General features: G+C 41.2%; 3 protein-coding genes across 6 annotated transcripts; all 3 read left to right on the top strand.

Moving 5' to 3' along the window:
* The first annotated feature begins 324 nt into the window (after window positions 1–324).
* selenoh (selenoprotein H) lies at window positions 325–3,554 on the top strand. The gene is given in 5 exon segments (XM_010777942.1): window positions 325–624; window positions 973–1,090; window positions 1,929–2,071; window positions 2,779–2,893; window positions 3,280–3,554. Coding segments are annotated over 4 exon segments (384 nt in total). The 5' UTR covers window positions 325–608; the 3' UTR covers window positions 2,886–2,893; window positions 3,280–3,554.
* A 755-nt stretch (window positions 3,555–4,309) lies between these two features.
* Window positions 4,310–7,216, top strand: clp1 (cleavage factor polyribonucleotide kinase subunit 1). 2 transcript variants are annotated; one of them, XM_010777940.1, is made up of 6 exons: window positions 4,310–4,374; window positions 4,998–5,272; window positions 5,434–5,541; window positions 5,653–5,772; window positions 5,953–6,090; window positions 6,241–7,216. In XM_010777940.1, the coding sequence occupies exons 2-6, from the start codon at window positions 5,000–5,002 to the stop codon at window positions 6,925–6,927; spliced, it is 1,326 nt and encodes a 441-aa protein (XP_010776242.1). In that variant the 5' UTR covers window positions 4,310–4,374; window positions 4,998–4,999; the 3' UTR covers window positions 6,928–7,216. The 2 variants fall into 2 exon arrangements, with proteins under 2 accessions (XP_010776242.1, XP_010776243.1); XM_010777941.1 differs by having other exon boundaries at window positions 4,328–4,370.
* Window positions 7,217–10,371: 3,155 nt separating this feature from the next.
* Window positions 10,372–20,887, top strand: zdhhc5b (zDHHC palmitoyltransferase 5b). 3 transcript variants are annotated; one of them, XM_010777935.1, is made up of 12 exons: window positions 10,372–10,499; window positions 11,895–13,314; window positions 13,743–13,864; window positions 14,013–14,170; window positions 14,795–14,967; window positions 15,100–15,202; window positions 15,327–15,418; window positions 16,142–16,274; window positions 17,273–17,387; window positions 17,560–17,684; window positions 18,432–19,351; window positions 19,825–20,887. In XM_010777935.1, exons 2-12 carry the CDS (start codon window positions 13,166–13,168, stop codon window positions 19,928–19,930), a joined length of 2,196 nt encoding a protein of 731 aa, XP_010776237.1. In that variant the 5' UTR covers window positions 10,372–10,499; window positions 11,895–13,165; the 3' UTR covers window positions 19,931–20,887. The 3 variants fall into 3 exon arrangements, with proteins under 3 accessions (XP_010776237.1, XP_010776239.1, XP_010776238.1); XM_010777937.1 differs by having other exon boundaries at window positions 10,373–10,499; window positions 17,560–17,666; XM_010777936.1 differs by lacking the exon at window positions 10,372–10,499 and adding an exon at window positions 10,606–10,680.
* The last annotated feature ends 389 nt before the right edge of the window (window positions 20,888–21,276 follow it).

Below are 21,276 nucleotides of genomic sequence, written 5' to 3'. Positions count from 1 at the left end.
TGACTTCAAAATATAGTCTATCTCAAATAATGTATGCTCTGTCATTTCCCCACGTAAACATAACAGTCTGCAATGAAATGGTTGTCTAATGTGTGTTCCACTTCCTCCTTGGTGCATCGGTAACTTTCTCAAAAAAATAAAATCAGGAAAACGGATTTGTTTCTCATGCGCACGAGAAACGAATCCGTTTTCCTTACTTTATTTTTTTTCTCTCTCCATTTTTTTTTTTCCATGTCCCTTTAGGGGCTCCGTAGGTTTTAGATGTGTTTAGAAGAAATATATTTCAGCAGATTTGTATCACCCAGATTCCACCTTTTCTGTTGAATGACTCCTTAGTCCAAGAGGGAGTCAAAAAACATGAATTTTCACTGTCATTTCTTTTAAGGAAAGAAAGCAGGCAAAATACTTTACAATACATTTAAAAAAGGTTTTAGAAAGGAATTGAATGAGCTAAAATAATCCACCCAAAACAACAACTCGATGCACACTCCAGTCCAGTTGCTGGTAGTAATGTATCTTCAAACTGGTTTGCAACCCGCAAACCATTAAAGAAGAAGAGTGAACATCCGGGTACATGCCTACATTCGCGCGAACATTTTTCAACACCAATGGCGTCGAAAGCAGGTGAGTGAGTGTGATGAAAGTGAAGAAATACTACTTTGTAATTAGGCAACATGACTAGGGTGTGGCGTATGTTGTTAGTTAGTTGATCATCAGCTTCAACTTTTAACCGTTAATATGCTTTGACCAATAGTTTTAGGCTGTTGTAAGGCTTACAGTGTAGCAAAACATCCAATCTGGGGGATTTAATGATTAAAGAACAACCACAAATAAGGCCGTTTCTTATTTTAGTCACACACGTGTTTAATAGCTCAACGCGTTGACTCGCTCCCATAACAAACCATTGCATTATTTCCTTAATTTAAAGCGTAATTCGTGTAAACAAAACAAACATTACATGTGTGTTTTTAGGTCGCAGAGGGACGAAGCGAAAAGCAGACGTCCAGGCGGAGGAGGAGCCGCCCTCCGTGGAGGAGAAGGACCGAGGAGAGGGGGAGGACCCGAGCAGGAGGGTGGTCATTGAACACTGGTGAGTGACATTATGAGTGGATAAGCCCTTAGTGGTGGAAGTACCTCGATACTATCAGGTTTAAATACTGTACATAAGTATAAAATGATGCCCGTTTTGCAGCCTGTAGTTTTTCAGTGGTGTCAACTAACTACATTTTTGAGGTAATTGTACTTTACTTAAGAATTTCAATTTAATGATACTTTGTATTTCTACTCCACTGCAATTCAGAGGTGAATATTGTACTTTTACTCCACTACATTTACTTTAGCTACTTTGCAGATATGGATTACTGATAACACAAAACAATGATCAACACTCATATAAAACTTAAGTTATTTAAATTCACATGCTACCTAACATTTGTTCCACCTTCACTAGCTTGATAAACACATTAATATATCAATGATTAGTATGATGATTCTGAAATAGGCCAATTGGCATAACCAGACATTTTACTTTCGGTAGTTCAGGTATATTTAGATGCCAAAACCTTTACTTGAGTAACATTTAGAATATGGGACTTTTACTTGTAACAGAGCATTCCTACACTTTGCTATTTTTACTTTTACTTAAGTACAATACCTCAGTATTTCTCCCACCTCTACTTGGGTATTACCATTTTATGGAACACTTCTACTCCACTGCACTTCAGAGGGAAATATTGTTCTTTTGAAGGTCTTGCATTTGTTTTGCCCGCTGTAGTTTATTAGATGATAGTTCCCTTCAAAAATGTTGAATATAAGTATAAAATAGTTGTAGTTGTTTTTATCATAAGCACTAGCAGTCACGCTCGTCATTGATGACTAAAGTAGGCTGAACAGACGTCCAACTGATGGTTGATCTGTTGTTCTGGCAGTAAGAGCTGACGAGTGTATGGGCGTAATGCTGAGGAGGTGAAATCTGCCCTCCTGGCTGCCCACCCTGATCTGACTGTGGTCTCCAACCCTGAGAAACCTCGCAGGAACAGCTTTGAGATCACTCTGCAGGATGGAGGAAAAGGTGAGGAGGACGAAAATGGGAAAACCAAGAATAACTCTGCCATCTGTTGTGACAAAGGGAAGAGGGAGTGTCATTATATAATTCTTTGGACTTTCAGTTATTTGTAGGGGCTTTTAGAGATTCAGTTTGTCACAATTATTGATAACCAAAACCTATTGTTTATTCCTCTGCTTGCCATGCACCTACTTGATTTGTATTTGCGAGGTTATAGGATATTCACCTCTTAGAAGAAATTGGTGTTGATGAATTACATTTAATTTGGTGTTCAAAGCAACAATAATATCACAAATAAATGTGCATAAACAGAATGTTAAGCCTAAGGATATGACTTTTAGACTAGCTTTGGACAATTATCATAATTTTAGTTCATTGGTAAACTATTTTCTGCCTTATTGAACTCTAATCAAAATAACAACAGGTAGCTGTGTTTATCAGAAATGCTAAAAAGAGACCAGAGAAAAAAGAATGACACGTGTGCAAACACATAATATTCCCTTATCTAATTGCCTATAATATGTTTACTTAGTAAAATGAGTTGATGTTAGTCACTTTCTGAAGTTAGTGTTGGAGTATCGGAGTCAACACATTTCCAAACATTTTCAACAAGCATTTGTTTTTTCTGCTAAGGCTTTGGAAACAAATTATAAGTGTTGGTTATCTTCTGTATTGCTCTTACAAATGTCACTCTTAATGTCCAATTCCTAAAGAAACATCTCTATGGACTGGAATAAAGAAAGGTCCACCACGAAAGCTCAAGTTTCCAGAACCTGATGTTGTGGTCGCTGCTCTTCAGGACGCTCTGAAGGCTGAGTAGATGCCTAGGTTTGTCCATTCAAAGCTATCAGACAGAATAATAAACAGATTGCAATAGCCACAAACATTATTCAAGAAATGCACTTAATAATTAAAGGTGTTCAACTTTAATAAATAGAAACGCAGAGTAGAACTGCGACACGTGTTTTGACTAATCGATCCAACAAAAAACTTGATTATTGCTGAATCAGTTTTTCATAACAGATATTTTAGAATATGTTGTTTTCAGACTCTCAAATATAGATGCAGTAGTTTTGGTGTTTTGTGTTATAGCAAATTTCACTTGGACTGAATTCCTTTGAGGTGTCTTTTGGCTGTGGTACACAACAGTGGTGTTAGAATTGTTGATATTTCAGAGTTTGACGAATGTTTATCTTGTCTTACATTACGTACAGCCGACAGTTCAGTGGATGTGGCCGTGGAGGCAGAATGATGAGGAGCGACGAATGAGATGTCCTCAGTCCCTCCTCGGATGATCGAGCTCCATCAGCTCACATCTTCTGGATGAATGCTGACATCTAGTGGCGCGTCTCTGAGCAAATACATTTCTAAATTCCCCAGTCCTGCTGTTTAAAAAAAACAAAACGTGTTTCTTCTTATTGTTATGTCTCAACGGTTTATTGTACTTTAAATTTTGTTTTTGGTGAATAAAGTTGTTTTTGTTTCATAATTACTTGTGGGTGTATGTTTTTGACTCCAGCCAATAGTTTTTTTATATGCTATGTTTTTTTTGTATATTGCAACAACACCCTGAAAAGGTTTTTCTGTTGTACAAGGCTTTTATTTTATGCCACTGTCTACTTCTACTCCACTAGATTTCAGATGGTAATATTAAAATCAGTAAGAGAGCATTTTCCTATTACTTATTTTTATGTTGGTAATGTAACAATATTACGTTTTCACTCTAGGCTCTAGATATTTTTGACATTATTTCTAACTAGTTATTAGAAACCAAACAAGCATTTAATCGAGAAAGTTATACATTAATAGTTAACACCTTTACCTAACCTCCGACAACACAAATCATGAATATACAAATATCCTTTTATTATGATTGCAAGAACAATGATCTAGAATAACAGTCTGAGATGATATTTTTCTGCATTTAGTTATTTGCCTTTTAATACCTTATTTACATATTTCTGTTTTTACTTGCATACCTTTACTTAACTTTTTCACATGACTTGTGTAGTTATTAGAGTATTTGTACAGTAGGACATTAGTACTTTCAGAGGTGTGTGATTTATAAAACTATAAAGCTAAATTATAACCTAATACATATATGAACCCACTCTTCAGCTCCTAAGACATTTAGGAATAATGAAAGAAGCATTTTCTTCTCTCGATAAAATGTATAACTACTTTTAAAATCTTGTTTTGAAGCCAACTTCAGACATGATAGGTTGGGAACGACGTGACGTCATCATTACGGGACCAGCCACAGAGTTTGGAAACCTATTTCATTCTACAATACGCCTTGAAAAAAGTCCGTAAGTACTACACTATACAAAATAATCCACTCGTAGACATTCACCTGACAATATGGGAGTAGTTTATTGATGTTTGGAGGATTTGTTAAATCCTCATTCCACCTTTACTGCTGAAGTTAAGAGGGCTAATTTAGCTACGACTTGCTAACGGCTAGCTAGCTGGTCTTGCCATCGATGAGATAAATAGTGTTTTTATCGATAAGTTCACATTATAAGACCTGTTGCTACAGCCAGCAATCAGCCAAGGACTGGGGGTATTTCTGCTTTTCAAGATGATTGTTTCAATTCACATCTGTTGGGCTTCTTCCATGTCACTACACAACTTACTATCGTAATTGCACGTTACATTTGTGGACATGTGTTCACAACTTCACAGTGATCTCAATGGCTGTGTTTGGTATGATTAAGTCAACTCTTACTTTAAAAAAAACAAAATATATATAATACTCATTCAAAAAATAAGACACGCAACTCTTAAAAAAAAATATATATATATATATATATATATATATATATAAATAAAAGAGGCGTTGTAAGATATTCTACTGTTTATTATTCCTGTAACGTTTCTTTAAATGTGCTGTTATCGCCATGTGTTTGTTACCTGGACTTTCTCTTGTCAGTAATGGCCACAGAAGGTGTGGAAACCACAAGTGAAGAGGTCCCAGTACCTGGAAAGGTCAGCACCAGGTATGATCTCGAGAAGGAGACTGAACTCAGGTTTGAGGTGGAGTCAGGGGAGGCAGTGGAGCAAATTGAACTGGAGCTCCTCACAGGAATGGCTGAGGTGTTTGGATCAGAGCTGAACCGCAACAAGAAATACACCTTTGGAGCAGGAGCCAAGATTGCAGTTTTCACCTGGCAAGGCTGCAGTGTGAATCTCTATGGGAAGCCAGAGGTGAGCCACTGGAAGAGGGTCCATGCAAATGTGTGAATGTTTTAATGTGTGGTTTTTTTGTGGGGTTATTTGGCGATTATGCTTTCCAATTGGATACGGCACCACATTTAACCCTGCGTAACTTTGGGATTTTGACATTTGATGTATCTCTCCTTCATCAGGTGGCTTATGTGTCTAAAGATACTCCCATGCTGCTCTACCTGAACACACATGCTGCCCTGGAACAGATGAGAAGACAAGCAGAGCGGGACAATGAGAGGGGGCCAAGGGTAGGTTTGAATTTAAAAAAAAAATACTGTCTTCTGGGGATGTTGTATATAAGCGTACCAGATCTCAGTAAATGCATTTTCATTGATCTAGAATATTTTCTCATTCCTCAGGTTATGGTGGTTGGACCTACAGATGTGGGGAAGTCAACAGTGTGCCGGCTTCTGTTAAGCTACGCTGTAAGGGTGGGCCGGCGGCCGACACTAGTGGAACTGGATGTTGGACAGAGTGGGGTGAGATACATTTGAGTTATCATTAACATTGACCTAGACTATGAAAAGGAGAGGAATAACAACAACTGATATTTAAATATTTTGCATTGTTTAGTCAACCAGCAATCCTCAAGGTTTTTTTTACAATAGTTAGAGCAAACTTCTTTTGATATCAAGAGTTAACAACATTGGGCTCATCAGGTGTCAGTACCTGGGACAGTTTCGGCACTGTGCATTGAGCGCCCAGCAGACGTGGAGGAGGGTTTCTCCGTCCAGGCTCCTTTGGTCTACCACTTTGGCTCTACTACCCCAGGGACAAACATCAAACTTTACAATAAGGTAAGAAAATTAAGATTCTGGCTGTTGGGTAACATCAGAGCTTAAAAACAAAAGCCCACTGCCAAACTACAAACTTGGTCTGCATTGTCATCAGTTATTTAGTTTTATTCGCCTCCAAGTTTCTCACAGTTCTTTTCTCACCATTTATAGCTGACGTCATGCCTGGCCGAGGTGTATTCCCAGCGCTGTGAGGTGAACAGGAAGGCCAGCGTGGGAGGCTGCATCATCAACACCTGCGGGTGGGTGAAGGGCTCTGGATATCAAGCTCTGGTCCACTGTGCCTCTGCCTTTGAGGTGGACGTGGTGCTGGTGCTGGACCATGAGAGGCTCTATAATGAACTCAAACGAGACCTCCCTCACTTTGTACGGGTTGTGCTGCTCCCTAAGTCCGGAGGCGTGGTGGAGCGCTCCAAGGAGTGCAGGCGGGATACTCGCGATGAGAAGATCCGCGAGTATTTCTACGGCTTCAGGGGAGTGACCTTTTATCCCTTTTCCTATGAAGTACGTTTCTCAGATGTCCGCATCTACAAAATCGGAGCACCATCCATCCCGGACTCATGTTTGCCCCTGGGAATGTCTCAGGACGACACACAGCTGAAGCTGGTGCCTGTGACTCCAGGGAGAGACCTTACGTATCATGTGCTGAGCGTGAGCAGCGCAGAGGACGGAGAGGAAGGGGCTAGAAAGGGTATCGTAGAGAGCCCTGTGTGTGGCTTTATCGTGGTGACTAATGTGGACACACAAACACAGGTGATGAAGGTGCTGTCCCCGGCACCCAGACCCCTGCCCAGACACACTCTGCTTATCATGGACATCCGCTTCATGGACAGTAAATGAAGTCGCACTTTAGGGAAGAGGACCGAGTGTGAATTTCTGTTGAAAAAAATATTGTTTTCTACTTTGTTTTCTATATGCTTTGTAAGGACTACAGAGGGCAAAATAGTAAGATTTAAGGACTGAAATTAGTAGCTGCTGCAAATGTACCCTATTTTATAAAACACTGTACAGACGTTTTGGCTATTTGTGACAATGGGATATTTTTATTATTGCAGGAACTGTTTCTTTGATAATCTGTTTTGAAATGTTTTTGTTTGTTGAGTAATAAATGTTTTAAATGTAAAAAAAATGCTGTTTTGTTTCAATTGCATTTAGTTCCATGGTTGAGTACCTATTCTATATTAGCACCGCATGTCAGTATATCTGATGACATTTCTGTGCACAGTGGGGCAAACAATGATTTAGTCAGCCACCAATTGTGCAAGTTCTCCCACTTAAAAATATGAGAGGCCTGTAATTGTCATCCTAGGTATACCTCAACTATGAGACAAAATGAGGGAAAAAAATCCAGAAAATCACATTGTCTGATTTTTAAAGAATTTATTTCCAAATGATGGTGGAAAATAAGTATTTGGTCACCTACAAACAAACAAGATTTCTGGCTCTCACAGACCTGTAACTTCTTCTTTAAGAGCCTCCTCTGTCCTCCACTTGTTAACTGTATTAATGGCACCTGTTTGAACTTGTTATCAGTATAAAAGACACCTGTCCACAACCTCAAACAGTCACACTCCAAACTCCACTATGGCCAAGACCAAAGAGCTGTCAAAGGATACCAGAAACAAAATTGTAGACCTGCACCAGGCTGGGAAGACTGAATCTGCAATAGGTAAGCAGCTTGGTGTGAAGAAATCAACTGTGGGAGCAATTATTAGAAAATGGAAGACATACAAGACCACTGATAATCTCCCTCGATCTGGGGCTCTACGCAAGATCTCACCCCGTGGGGTCAAAATGATCACAAGAACGGTGAGCAAAAATCCCAGAACCACACAGGGGGACCTAGTCAATGACCTGCAAAGAGCTGGGACCAAAGTAACAAAGGCTACCATCAGTAACACACTACGCCGCCAGGGACTCAAATCCTGCAGTGCCAGACGTGTCCCCCTGCTTAAGCCAGTACATGTCCAGGCCCGTCTGAAGTTTGCTAGAGAGCATTTAGATGATCCAGAAGAGGATTGGGAGAATGTCATATGGTCAGATGAAACCAAAATAGAACTTTTTGGTAAAAACTCAACTAGACGTGTTTGGAGGAGAAAGAATGCTGAGTTGCATCCAAAGAACACCATACCTACTGTGAAACATGGGGGTGGAAACATCATGCTTTGGGGCTGTTTTTCTGCAAAGGGACCAGGACGACTGATCCGTGTAAATGAAAGAATGAATGGGGCCATGTATCGTGAGATTTTGAGTGACAACCTCCTTCCATCAGCAAGGGCATTGAAGATGAAACGTGGCTGGGTCTTTCAGCATGACAATGATCCCAAACACACCGCCCGGGCAACGAAGGAGTGGCTTCGTAAGAAGCATTTCAAGGTCCTGGAGTGGCCTAGCCTGTCTCCAGATCTCAACCCCATAGAAAATCTTTGGAGGGAGTTGAAAGTCCGTGTTGCCCAGCGACAGCCCCAAAACATCACTGCTCTAGAGGAGATCTGCATGGAGGAATCGGCCAAAATACCAGCAACAGTGTGTGAATACCTTGTGAAGACTTACAGAAAACGTTTGACCTCTGTCATTGCCAACAAAGGGTATATAACAAAGTATTGAGATTAACTTTTGTTATTGACCAAATACTTATTTTCCACCATAATTTGCAAATAAATTCTTTAAAAATCAGACTGTTATTTTCTGGATTTTTTTTTTCTCATTTTGTCTCTCATAGTTGAGGTATACCTAGGATGAAAATTACAGGCCTCTCTCATCTTTTTAAGTGGGAGAACTTGCACAATTGGTGGCTGACTAAATACTTTTTTGCCCCACTGTATGTCCAGTACGTAATGGATTGTGTCTTCACTTAGTTAGAACTTCATCAAGCCTGGGAAAAGTATTTTCCAAAAAAGTCATCCAACATTTACAAACGTATGGTCAATGTGTCTGTGGAGTGGGAGAAGTGTTGTGTTGTGTGCATGTGTGTTTGGAAAGAAGTAGGGCAAAGGCCACTAAACTGTAGGCCACATCCTAACTGAAATACATTACAATATGTCCGTTATTGTTAGGCGCACCACAATACAAGCTCTTTTGTTGTTTGTACTGTAAACACCTGCCAGCACACACTTGAGTTCATCAACTATTCTACAATCATACATACTGTTGGAAAACATGTATTATCATACAGTAACAAGCTCTCTTTGTTGTAGGTTGGTCTGTTGTGGGGGATTTGAGCTGACCATCTGGGTGAAAACTTTGCAAATAAATTGTTTAATCAAGCTTCTGTACTAAATCTCCTGCAAAGTTACCACCATGCATTATTACTGTTTTCTTTTCCATTCGAAGCAAACAATAATAAACTAATGACAGTTGTGTGACATAAAGCATTTTAACAATTGATTTTATAAAAAAGGTTTATAGCATCTCAGTAAAAACCTATTGAAATAGATGACACAAAGGAGGAAGCAGTTGATTTATAGTTCAGTAATTCCATTTCATGACATTTGTATTTGTTTATTCTATTATATTCTATATTTGTGATGAATTGAGCTTTATCAATGTATCATCAATGATGGTTTGTACTCAGTAACAACTTTATCCAGATTCTATCTATTTAGGAATTGAACCTCCGTATTGTGTTTAAACACATTTTACATTTCACATTTTATGAAGCTATTTGACCGTCGATTTGGGCGATAAATGTAGTGGTGTAAATTAACTAAGTAGATTTACTCAAGTACCATACTTAAGTATAATGTTAAGGAACTTGTACTTTACTTTGTACTAATACCCCACTACAATCCAGAGACAAATCATGTACTTTTACTCCACTACATGAATTGAAAAGCTTTATTTACTTTGCAGATTTTGATGAATGATGTGAAATATCACCAACACTTAAATAAGACTAGTTACACCTGGAGAAAATTCAAAAGCTACCCTGCAGCATAAAGTAATTAAAATGAGCTGCACCTTTACCAGCTATGATCAACACATTAATGCATCAATGATTATATTAAATCATATAATATATATTATTCTGAAATGGAACAATCTCTCTAATAAATACTTTAAAGTATTTTTTTACGTTTTACTTTTGTACTACTTCAGTACAATTTGAATGCAGGACTCATGCTTCAAACCTACACTACCCACACTTAAGTACAAGATCTGATTCCTTCTTCCAACTCTGGATAATTGTAAAATCATACAGTAAAAGTTCATTATCATTCGGGGTTGTTTCTTAAGACCACACCTGCTCCTCTCTGATTGGCTGTTAATCCCACCTGAGGGACGACGGACTACTTCCGGGATTCCGATGTCGGCCTAGCCATCGAGCTAACTAGTTTGCTAGCGGCTAAACTCAAGGAGGACCGTAACGACCCACACCCCACAGGCACGACAGCTCGCCTGTTCGGCATTAGGTATGTCCTTCTTGTTTTACCTGCCTTATTTGGTCACTGTTTAGCCGAACATGTATCCTGCTAGCCGCCAATAAACGCTACTCATCGAGTATAAAGCTCCCATGCTAGCCAGGTAATGTTAGCTAACTATTATAGCTGTGGTAAAGGACTGAGCAGTGTCGCAAAAACTTTCGAGGCTAAGGTAAGATCTAGCTGATTTTTAAGTACGGTTTAAATATGTCGTTATTGAATTGAGCGATATTACACAGAGATGAAACAACGCAGCGTCTATCATTGAGTTTAACAAAGTGAAGTGTGTTTTTAATGAGGTTTATTGTGGTCGCTGTCTTGACTTATTCCTGGCACTGCCCTGGCCTGTTGTTAAACGCTTTGGTCTGTATGCTCGAAAGATGATAGTGACAGTCAATCAACTGATTTATAACAAAACAAGGCACCAGCAAGATGTTTGACAGATACTTGGAACATTTAGTAAACTCATTGGCACTTTAACGATGTAGATTGCGAGCTGAAGATTGTTGAGGTGACATGACAGGTCGACATGGGGATTTTAGGATTCACATCCTTTATAGTGTATTGTTTGTTTTGCAGGTGAGCTGATAAACAACAGTCACACTGATACTCAAAGATCTGTATTTGTGAGCAATGATGACTGTTGAGAAGAGGGGTGTGTCTAAACTATCAGGTTTCACTGTTACTCCGGATCCGTTTTCAGTGTGCTCACTTCGCTTTATTTCATCTGGAGATGAGGGAAATTAGTCTGATGTATGTCAAAGGCGTTCAGGCTCGTCCCAGATCGTTGACTCCCTGGTGTTTTGAATTTCAAGAAGTGGAAGGACGTGTTTCATTTGACTACCGGAGGGCATTGAGGTGACACGAGTGTGTTTAGCAACATCAGGCAGTTGAACAATATGAGTAATGGTGGGAAACGTCTGATTGTTGTGAAATCAGAGTGAAACATTTGCTCCTCTTAGATAACTGTCTGTGTCATGTAACCTAACAAGGAAATCAACTTTTGACAGTGAAGTGTAAACTTGCAAAATGAAACATGGATACGTTTCCATTCACTTAGTAAATGGAAGGCCAAAGTTATTTGTTACATCTTTGAATCTGCTAATAAAATATCAGTAATTATAAATTAATGAAATGCTCTTTATTTAATAAAAAAGCCCAAAATGCTGTTATTATCCAGCCAACTATAAAAAAAAAGAAAGAAAGATGTTTGATTTACAGTCATGAAGACAAAGGAAAACAGCATATGCTTAAAAATGAAATTTGTCTCATATATGTTTTTTGAAATCGCTGCCAAATAATAATCAAGTTCTTATTTCATCTGTAACTATTGAAAGCATTCGTTTTTGTTTACCACTGACATTTCTTTAATTGTTTTCCTTACAGGGGCATCTAACAGCCGACCCACAGAGCCAGTCGGTAAAAGACAACAGAAGGATAGCGGGAAAACGGGACTAAAATGCATCAGACTACATAACACCACTGCTGCACATGACTTTGTTTAAGAAATGCAAAATGGGAAAGGAGGTCTATCTGCAGAGAATTTGCAGGTGGGAGATGTCCTTTCACCCAGAACCGGCCAAGTACGATGAAGCTTTGATGACATACAAAGGACTTCTTTTTGGAATGAGTTGATTTTGTCCTCATAACAACACAAAGACTGGAGGCAAGGGTCTCGCAAGAACTAAGGGTCTCTGGCTGAGCGATTGTACTTCGGAAAGTCAAAGATAGACACTTTTAAAAACATTTTTTATCAGCTTTTTAAATATATTTTGCAGCTGGACGTTTTAAAAAACGTTTTATTTGTTGTTAAGCAGCTTTCCCGCAACTGGTTTAGAAGTTGGTTTAGTTGTTTTTCCTTGCTGACTTAGTTTGAGCGCTGGAACTGTCCCTTCTGCCGCCATCCTCTATCTTCCACCCACCCAGTGCCTAAATAAGCCCTCTCGGGACAATCGCAGAAGTCATCAGCAGCTGCTGCGCTCAATCCTCTGCCTGTTCTCCTCTATATGCTTCTGCTCTCTGCCTGCTGGCTATCCACCCACTACCTCTTTATTTTCTGCTTTTTTGTTTGTATATTCATTTTCTCTGAGACACATAATCAGAACCTAAGCACAGTTGGCAAGCATTAATGTAAAAGCTGAGTTTCAGGAGTCAACTAAAACCTAGTTTTCCCGTGTGCCAGTGTCTCTGCCTTGGTGTTCAAGCACTGAAGTTTAACGGTTACACTAGTGCCAGAAAGCAGACCGATTAGATTTATTTATATTGTCGCACCAAATGCAGTTACATTAAAGCCATACAAAAATATTTATGAATTACCTACACATATTTTTGTATCACATTGCTCTTGTATAGTTTTCTTTTTATAAGCCTCTATTAAGATTATGCACACATTACATATTTACAACAAGCTGTATATTACTGTATAAAAAGAATCTCTGATTATATAAGTGCCAGAAGACTGTCTAGATACAGAGAATCCTTCATGTTTCCACTCAGTTGCTGCTTTGCATAGTGTTTTCTTTTCCAGTCTGTAGTCATGGCCCCTCCCACCAAACAAACTCCATACTCGCCATTTTGACCTGTAAAGCAGCCTTGACAGTAGGTAGTCTTTAGAAATCTACCTCTCTCTCTCTCTGTCTTCGTTCCGTCTCACTCTGATGCCTGGGTTCAGTGGTGGGGGGGTTGGGGGAGGAGTAGGTGTCCCTGCTTCTGCTCCTCCCCGTCCATTTCGTCCCAGCCGATATGTCCCGGTGTCCGCAGCCACCACGTTCCTCGTCGGATCCACCACCCTCTTCTTCTGCTTCACGTGAGTGTCTCTTTCCTTATCTCGTTCACATGCACAAACACATAATGCAAACATGGTGAAAGGGTTCTACGTGACTGCGTTATTAATCACATCTGTACCCTTGGTGTGTGCTAAAGGCGTGTGAATATCCCTAAGTATTTACAGAAGTCCTCTTGATGGATTATCCTATCGTTTATTCTTGAAAAGAGTGCATGTTTGCTTAGTAAACTTGCCCTCTTTTCAGGAACACTTTTACTTACAAGGTTCCTTAGAAACACATCTCTGAGCTCATTTTTCACAATCACATTCACTTGAGTTCAATTGAGCTGCTTGGGGGTCGATTGCCTTGAACAAAGTCTGAGAGATACCTGGCAGACCAGTGTTTAAAGCAATCGACTGTCCAACTGTAATTTTATATTGAATTGAATATCCTTTTCTGTTCTGTTTAGGTGCCCATGGTTGTCAGAGTATATCTCCTTTGTCATTCCCATCTACGTTGCGCTGATCTTCCTCTTCACCCTCGCCAACTTCTGTATGGCAACTTTCATGGACCCCGGAGTCTTCCCCAGAGGTAAACACATGACACCGAAATGAATCCCCATGAGAACGATTCCTTTGAAATAGACTGAAATAGTATAACGTGATGCAGGAAAGGAAGTTCATTAGGCCAGGTGTTATGATGTTAGTGCCGTCTCACTGTTTGTCTCTGTTGTCTTCAGCCGAAGAGGACGAGGACAAAGAAGATGATTTCCGTGCGCCGCTCTATAAGACGGTGGATATCAAAGGGATCCAGGTGCGCATGAAGTGGTGCTCGACCTGTCGCTTCTACCGCCCGCCGCGCTGCTCGCACTGCTCCGTCTGCGACAACTGTGTAGAGGTACACACACACACACACACACACACACACACACACACACACACACACACACACACACACACACACATTGTATTGTCATGAGCCTGAGTCCTAATTTTTGATTATTTAACAACATTTCACAAATATTATTAAAAGTTATACAGCAGAATTGGGGGACGGTTTCAGATTGTCCTGTCTTGTTTTAGGCGTTTTATAAATATTCTTTCCTATTTTCTTTGTATTTACTCTTCCTGTGTGTTTTTCTTTACTGCTTGAATTTCAGTTGAACTATTACAACACATCCCTCCCTGCCTTAGTAACAATTACAAAGTATATATTTGAAGATTTATGTTTTCAAATATTCACAGCACTTATTTTGAAAGTGCTTCTCTCATGAGGTCACAGTACACATACCTGTGTTTAATGTTTATGTTCTAGTTTTAACAGCAAGTCCTGATATCACAACACACTTGTATAACCCTTGTATGACTTCACTGCTCGACGTAGATCTCTCTTATTGTTTAATTTTCCATGTTTGAACATTAGGAAGAAATCGTTTTATTTGATGTTTTGCATATGAACTTTAATTTCCTTCCTGTCATATCCTCCCTGGTGCTTACACAGTCTGTGACCCTGTGCTCTCAGGATTTTGACCACCACTGTCCCTGGGTGAACAACTGCATTGGTCGGAGGAATTATCGCTATTTCTTCCTCTTCCTGATATCACTTACCGCCCACATCATTAACGTGTTTGGCTTTGGCTTGGTTTATGTCCTGCACCACCGCCATCAGCTGGACACGCCACACGCTGCTGTAACGTATCCTTTACTGCTGACCTTAAGATGCAGGACTATTAAAGGGACTTGCTTTTCACACGTTTCATTTTTTTGGCGTTGTGGTAGTTTTTCTGTGCTGGATTTGTTGTTACCTCCTTGACCCTCTCCTCCCAGTATGGCTGTAATGTGTGTGGCTGGTCTGTTTTTTGTCCCAGTCGCGGGCCTCACTGGGTTTCACATGGTGCTGGTTTCTCGCGGCAGGACCACAAATGAACAGGTAGCTGGTTGTGTGCATCCTATCCCGCATTATTAAATTCACCCAGAAATAAATGTTTCCTTTCTGTATGTTCTTGCATTAATGTTGTTGTCACGTTTTTCTCTCCCCCTCCCTCTCCCTGTAGGTGACGGGGAAGTTCCGGGGAGGTGTTAACCCTTTCACCAACGGCTGCACAAGGAATATTTCTCATGTGCTCTGCAGCTCCCAGGCCCCCAGGTGAGTCTTTCTCTCCCCTTTCACTTTGCCACACTCCTCTTTGATTCTTCTTACTTGTCTGTTTAGTTAATAGAACAAAAGCCTTCAGTGTTATTTGCTTCTGGTGTTAGATTATGAGCAAAATATTGCTACAGCTGTTTAAAGGGAGAAACCTCACCTTTTTTGTTACTGTCAAATCACTGTTGATCATAAAAGTAGTTTTTCTTTTTTGTTAGCAACACATTTCTCACTGCGTGCCATATAGTATTTCGCAGTTTTATTGTTTTTGCAGCTGCACAATCTGTTGAGACAGTGATTTTATTCTTCGAGGAACAACGTGCTATTTCAGATTCGCCCTACTCTTGGTAGCCGGGACATATTCAAACCTTTTATGTTAAAATAACATTCCTTCCTTTCTTCCCTTGCATTGCAACCTAGCCGCTTTTTTTCAACAGTAAAGAAATGGCATCCCAAAATATGTGCGCATGCATGTTAGGGATGAGAAGGACAGTCATTTAGCTGACTTTGGATGTTCGGCCGTGTTTTTACGAGCCGGAGTACACAGCCTTAGAAATACAGTAGAGAGGCTGTGGCTGCCTTGCAAGAGGATATGGCAGGCGGGAACCTCAGGAATTCAGAAGCTGGAGCGCAATGAATCCTGGTACATGTAGGCACTGCTGGGTTAGAACTAAGTTTGCTCTTGTCAAATATAACACTGAGGAGTAAATGTCTTGCCTCGCTCAGATACATGGGCCGGCAGCGGAGCCCTCTCACGATGGACGTGCAGCCGCCGTTCCTCAGACCGGCACTCACTGAGGCTCAGCTGGAGGCCAAGGTCCTGGACAACGGCATTCAGAATGACCGACACAGCACCAGGGTGAGTGACATGAGACCCAACAAACTATCAAGCAATCTAAATGTGGAAGTTTAGATGTAGGAACTCCACAGAAGATACAGAATTATTGGTATTGTGTGCTTGCCTTTTTATGTGTGTGCTTTTACTGTTATTTTACATCTGGGACCCCCTAAAAGGAATGTATGGGCCTTACTACTTTCGATTTATCTATAATGTTAAATTGCCAGATCATTATTTTCCAATAGTTCTTTGTGACTGGTGTGTAGGATCAAAAGCTTTGGAATTAAAAAGAAATCAAAGAATCCCATACACTTTCAAAAACTTGAACTCACTTTATAAAGTCAATGTTCTGGTCTGCATTGCAGCTGGCAAAATCCATAAAATCAGAACAAAATCCCAGACAAAACATAAAAAACTAGAAGTGTATAAGTATGCTGATATTCTTCAAATGATCAAGCGGTTTACTAAATCTTTCAGAACAGATAAAGTACAAATATCTGAGGTCATATCACCAGATTCCGTGAATTAATTAAGATATCCATGCTCTGCTAGTTATGAGTACTATTTACATAGTTTTGGAGCGTTACATGAAAACTGATTGAGATATATTTGCATTTAAATGTTCGGTCCCGATGTAAAGCCTTGCCGCTTTGCAAAACTGGGAACAGGACTATTTTTTACATCCTGCGCCACACGTCACAGGATTCCCTTGATTGCCACCGTATTCTGTTTACTGAGTGAAACTTTAAGCTTCAAACCCCTCGAAAACCCCACCCTATCTCAATAATGTGTTATCAGCTGTGTACGAGGGCGTTCATACTGAAAATTTTTTGAGTTTATCAGATGCCAAAACCGTGAACATTTTTTAAATGGTTTTCATACCTCCAAGAAATCGTATATGTAACATATGATTTCTTTTTTCCTGTCAAAAAGTCAGAGTGTTCGAGGGTTAACAATGATTTTGATTCATAGGCCTGATGCTGTAAGTGTGCTTGCACTTATTTTTGCATCTTCTCCAGTCCAAAAGCAGTCTAGATCAGGTAGAGAGCCAGTCAGCTGATGCAGAGCCTCCTCCTCCACCTCCTCCAAAGCCAGAGCTTCGGTACCCTGGTCTGCCCCGTGCTGACACTGAGGGTGAGACACACACTTACACACACACACACACGAGGGAATCTGTCACCTGACATTACAACCGGCCAAGTGCAGCCGGGAAACTTCAAGTATTACCTCCTAACAGATTATGTTTGTTTGCTAATCACAAACACGCCTCTTTTTCAAATGTCCCTTTTGTTGTCTTGCCCCTCAGAGAGCAGCTTGTTGACTGAAGCTCCACCCACACCGTCAATGTTCAAGTACCGACCACCCTTCAACAGCCCGGGAAGGAACCACACTGCACTCACACATCCCAACAAGGTACATACACCTGCACAGGTATAAGGCATCAACTATTCACATAAGATAATAAGCAGCCTAGAGTGAAGCTAACCGCATGTCATGCCTTATTAGAAAAACAGACACATGTTAGACTCATGCAAATCTAACCTTGTACTTATGAATATAAAACCTTGTTGATATCAAATAGCAGGACATTTCAAAAAGCATAAAGGGATGTGGTTAACCTTATCGCACAAAAAGATGGAAACAATATCCCATTGATTTCTGTAACAGATGGTCTGGTGGCTGTTATGCCCGCACCCTTCTAATTTCCTTTGTGGTTAATGCCATGCCCCTCTTTTTTGTTTTTACTTTGAATTGACCATTCAGTGGCCATCGGTCGATCAGTAAGTCTCAGCTAGTGTCATCTCTGTGTGTCCTTCTGGTTGTCTCTGTGTCTGAGTGGATCTATCCTTTCCCCTAAGACTGCATTGACTGCAATGTGTACTTCCTGTACTGTATGTACTTGTATTTCCATTTCTATGTTGATACACATTCTTTGACATGCAGTGTCAGTGCCTGTTCAAGCCAGTCAATGTTTCCACTCCAGTAGTGTGATGTTGGAGTAGAGCACTGGTCAAGCATCCAATATTTCCCCAACACTCTTTTTTTTTTCTGTAAGAATATTTAATAAATTCCTGAAGACACATGGTGATTTTAATCTCTCTCCCCTCCTCTTCATCCCTGCATTCATCTTCATCACACTTCCTCCTCTTTCTACCTTCTATCTGTTTCTCCTCTCAGATGATCCGTGGGGAGAGTCTTGACTCTCCGTCTCCCACCATCCTTCAGTCCAGCCGTCAGTCTAGCTACCGCTCGGAGCCGAGCAGCCTGGACGGGACCACAGTGGTGGGGGGAGGTATGGGGGCGCGCAGAGGGGGAGGGGAAAGGGGTGAGGGCCCCGGAGGCCCTGGCGGGACTGCTGGGATGATGTCGGGGGGCATGTCGGGCTACTCCCTGACTGGGCGCTCCTACACCTCCTACCCGTCCTCTCTGGTTCTGTCCGCTGGCGGCTCTCGCTCCTCCAGCCTGCGCTCAGCGCAAACGGCACATAACCCGCTGACCACGCTCCAATCAGAGGGCACCACAGACACCAGCTACAAAAGCCTGGCCAATCAGACGCCTCGGAATGGCAGCCTGTCCTATGACAGCCTCCTGACGCCATCCGAGAGCCCAGAGTTTGAGTCCGCTGTTCATGAGCTGTCGCCGCAGAAGCCTCGTGCTCCGTTTCCCTCGGCAATTGTATCCGGCCAGCATGACAGGGTGTCGCCCAGCAGCCCACTGCAGGGCTACACGTCGCCCTTCCTCTCAGCTCAGATCGCCCAGCAGAGGGAGGGGCAGCTCCTCCAGGGCTCTGCCACTTTCTCCTCCCCCCACAGGGCTTACCTGCGTGCCGTCAGCCCACCCCCCCACTCCCCCTCTGGGCTTCCTGAGGTCCAGCACCTGCTCCAACATAACCAGGACTCTTCCCGAGCCCCTCGTCACCTTTCCTTTTCATCCTCTCGCTCATTCGAGCCCCCTATCTCCCCGCCACCTCGCGGCCTCTCCCTCGGCAAGTCCCCGTCTTACATAGCGGAGGTAGGGCCTCAGCACAAGCCTCGGCCTGCAGGAGGAGGCATTGTGCTGGGGGGAGGAGGAGCTGGAGGAGGGCCACAGGCTCCACAGTGAGTAATGATCCGTCTCCAGACCCTTCAGCCTGCTACCTTTCTTCCTTTTCCTCCTAATTCTCTGCTTCTTTCTCCCTGGTTTGTCAGTCCTCCTCTTCCTCCCTGATCTGTGTGAGTCTTCCTTTTCCTCTTCCACGGTTTACAGTCAGTGTTTGTTTGCTTAAGTGTTTAACAGTTGTTGTGTGTATGTAAGTCTTATCAGTTTAGTTTGTGGCTTAGTAATAACAGCATGGTCGCTCTGTGGAAGCATGCCTTACCATGTGTTTGTCATGTAACCTTTTCTTTCCTTTTCTTACTCACCAAATTACCAAATGCCTTACAAGATTGATGGTAGAGAAAAACAGTGCTGTTTGTAATTGTTTGTTGTTTGTATTGAAGTAGAACCACTCAACTCCTCATCCTTTTATCCCTGTCCTCACCCCTAATCTCTCCCCCTCCTCCTTTCCCCTTCCTGATGGCTGTCCAATCAGATCCACCTCTCGTCCAGTCTTGGCCAATCACACCACATCGAAACCAGGTGGCGGAGTGAAGAAGGTGACAGGCGTCGGAGGGACCACTTATGAGATATCGGTTTGAGGGACAGACATCCTTTGCTGTCCATCACAGGAGGGGAAACGTCCCCTGAATACTTCCACTTGTCTCTGACCTGAGCTGAACATTATTCACGACTGCAGGCTCCTGAAAAAATACTTTTTTTCCACGGCAAAAGACTAAAGGAGCAGACCTGTCTGGTACCCACTTTGTTATATTTGTAACGCCACTGGCCAATCCTGTCAGATTTGAACAAAGAGTATAAGGGGACACCTCATTTTTCACAGGATCAAGTCTTCTCCATTCAGCCACTTTGTGAGCCATAGACTGTACGATCAAGGCTGGGTTTAAACAGAACACGGAGAGTTATCCAATGATTTGCTGTTTCATTTGGTATATTAGCACACACATTGACCACTGTGTCTGACCCTTCAGGAGAGGATGGCCTTTATCCAGTGGACCGCGAGGATTTGTTGACCAATAGAAACATCTTCTTCACTTTCTGAATGGACCACACAACCTGTTTAACGAGAAGTCATGGAAAAAGAGTCCAACCTATAAACACAGTATCATTTTAGTTTTATAAATCTTTTTTTTTAAATATTGTTTTATATAAATGTGTAAAATCTTGCAGATTATTATTGGCTCAACTTGTCAGGTATTGAAGATGACTATGGATGAGGGTGGCAGATGTACTGTGTGTAATTATTCATGAAAGCGATTTCAAATCAGTTGCCGGTTTGTATTTAATGGCTGCATCAGCCGCTCATGAGCTCTTGCTGGAAATGTCATCGTCCAAAGAGAAGGATGATCGTTTGGTGGACAGCTGAAATGGCAAATAATATAGCTTAATTTTCTGAAAGCCACAAAGAAATTCAGTATCACGGTTTTCGGCACAAGCGTCTTTGTGGAATGTACGCTTTTAATGTTGATGCTAGAGACATTATGCAAAATCTGTTAGTAGCTTTAAGACCATGGTATGTCTTTTTGGTGTTTTTTTATTTCATTTTTTGTAATGCTCTGTCAGTCTATCAAGATGCTTGCAGAACCTTTACCAGATGGCCAGCGAGGGAAGGGCTTATTTATTTCTTTATTTCACCAGACCTTGTAGTTTTGGGCACGATTTCAAACCAGTCTCTACTCGTGTCAGTTCTTTTATTTTAACGGATAGAAGAATATATTAATATTTTTATGAAAAATCATACTATAAATGATATTGTGAATGCAATATGCCACTGAACAGAAAACAAAGAAGTGGGGACTGGTTTTCAATTAGAGACGCTGTTCATTGCTCTTTTTTTGCCTTGAGACCATTCATAGTGAATCATGCACATTTAAATTTTTTCTATTGGTTTGTATTTTTTACACTGATTTTTTGGATTGACTTTAAA

The sequence above is a fragment of the Notothenia coriiceps genome, unplaced genomic scaffold (assembly GCF_000735185.1).
Source record: "Notothenia coriiceps isolate Sejong01 unplaced genomic scaffold, NC01 NC01_scaffold00018909, whole genome shotgun sequence".
Taxonomy (NCBI): domain Eukaryota; kingdom Metazoa; phylum Chordata; class Actinopteri; order Perciformes; family Nototheniidae; genus Notothenia; species Notothenia coriiceps.
The sequence above is the reverse complement of the archived record's forward strand: the minus strand, read 5'-3'. Positions and strand labels throughout refer to the sequence as shown.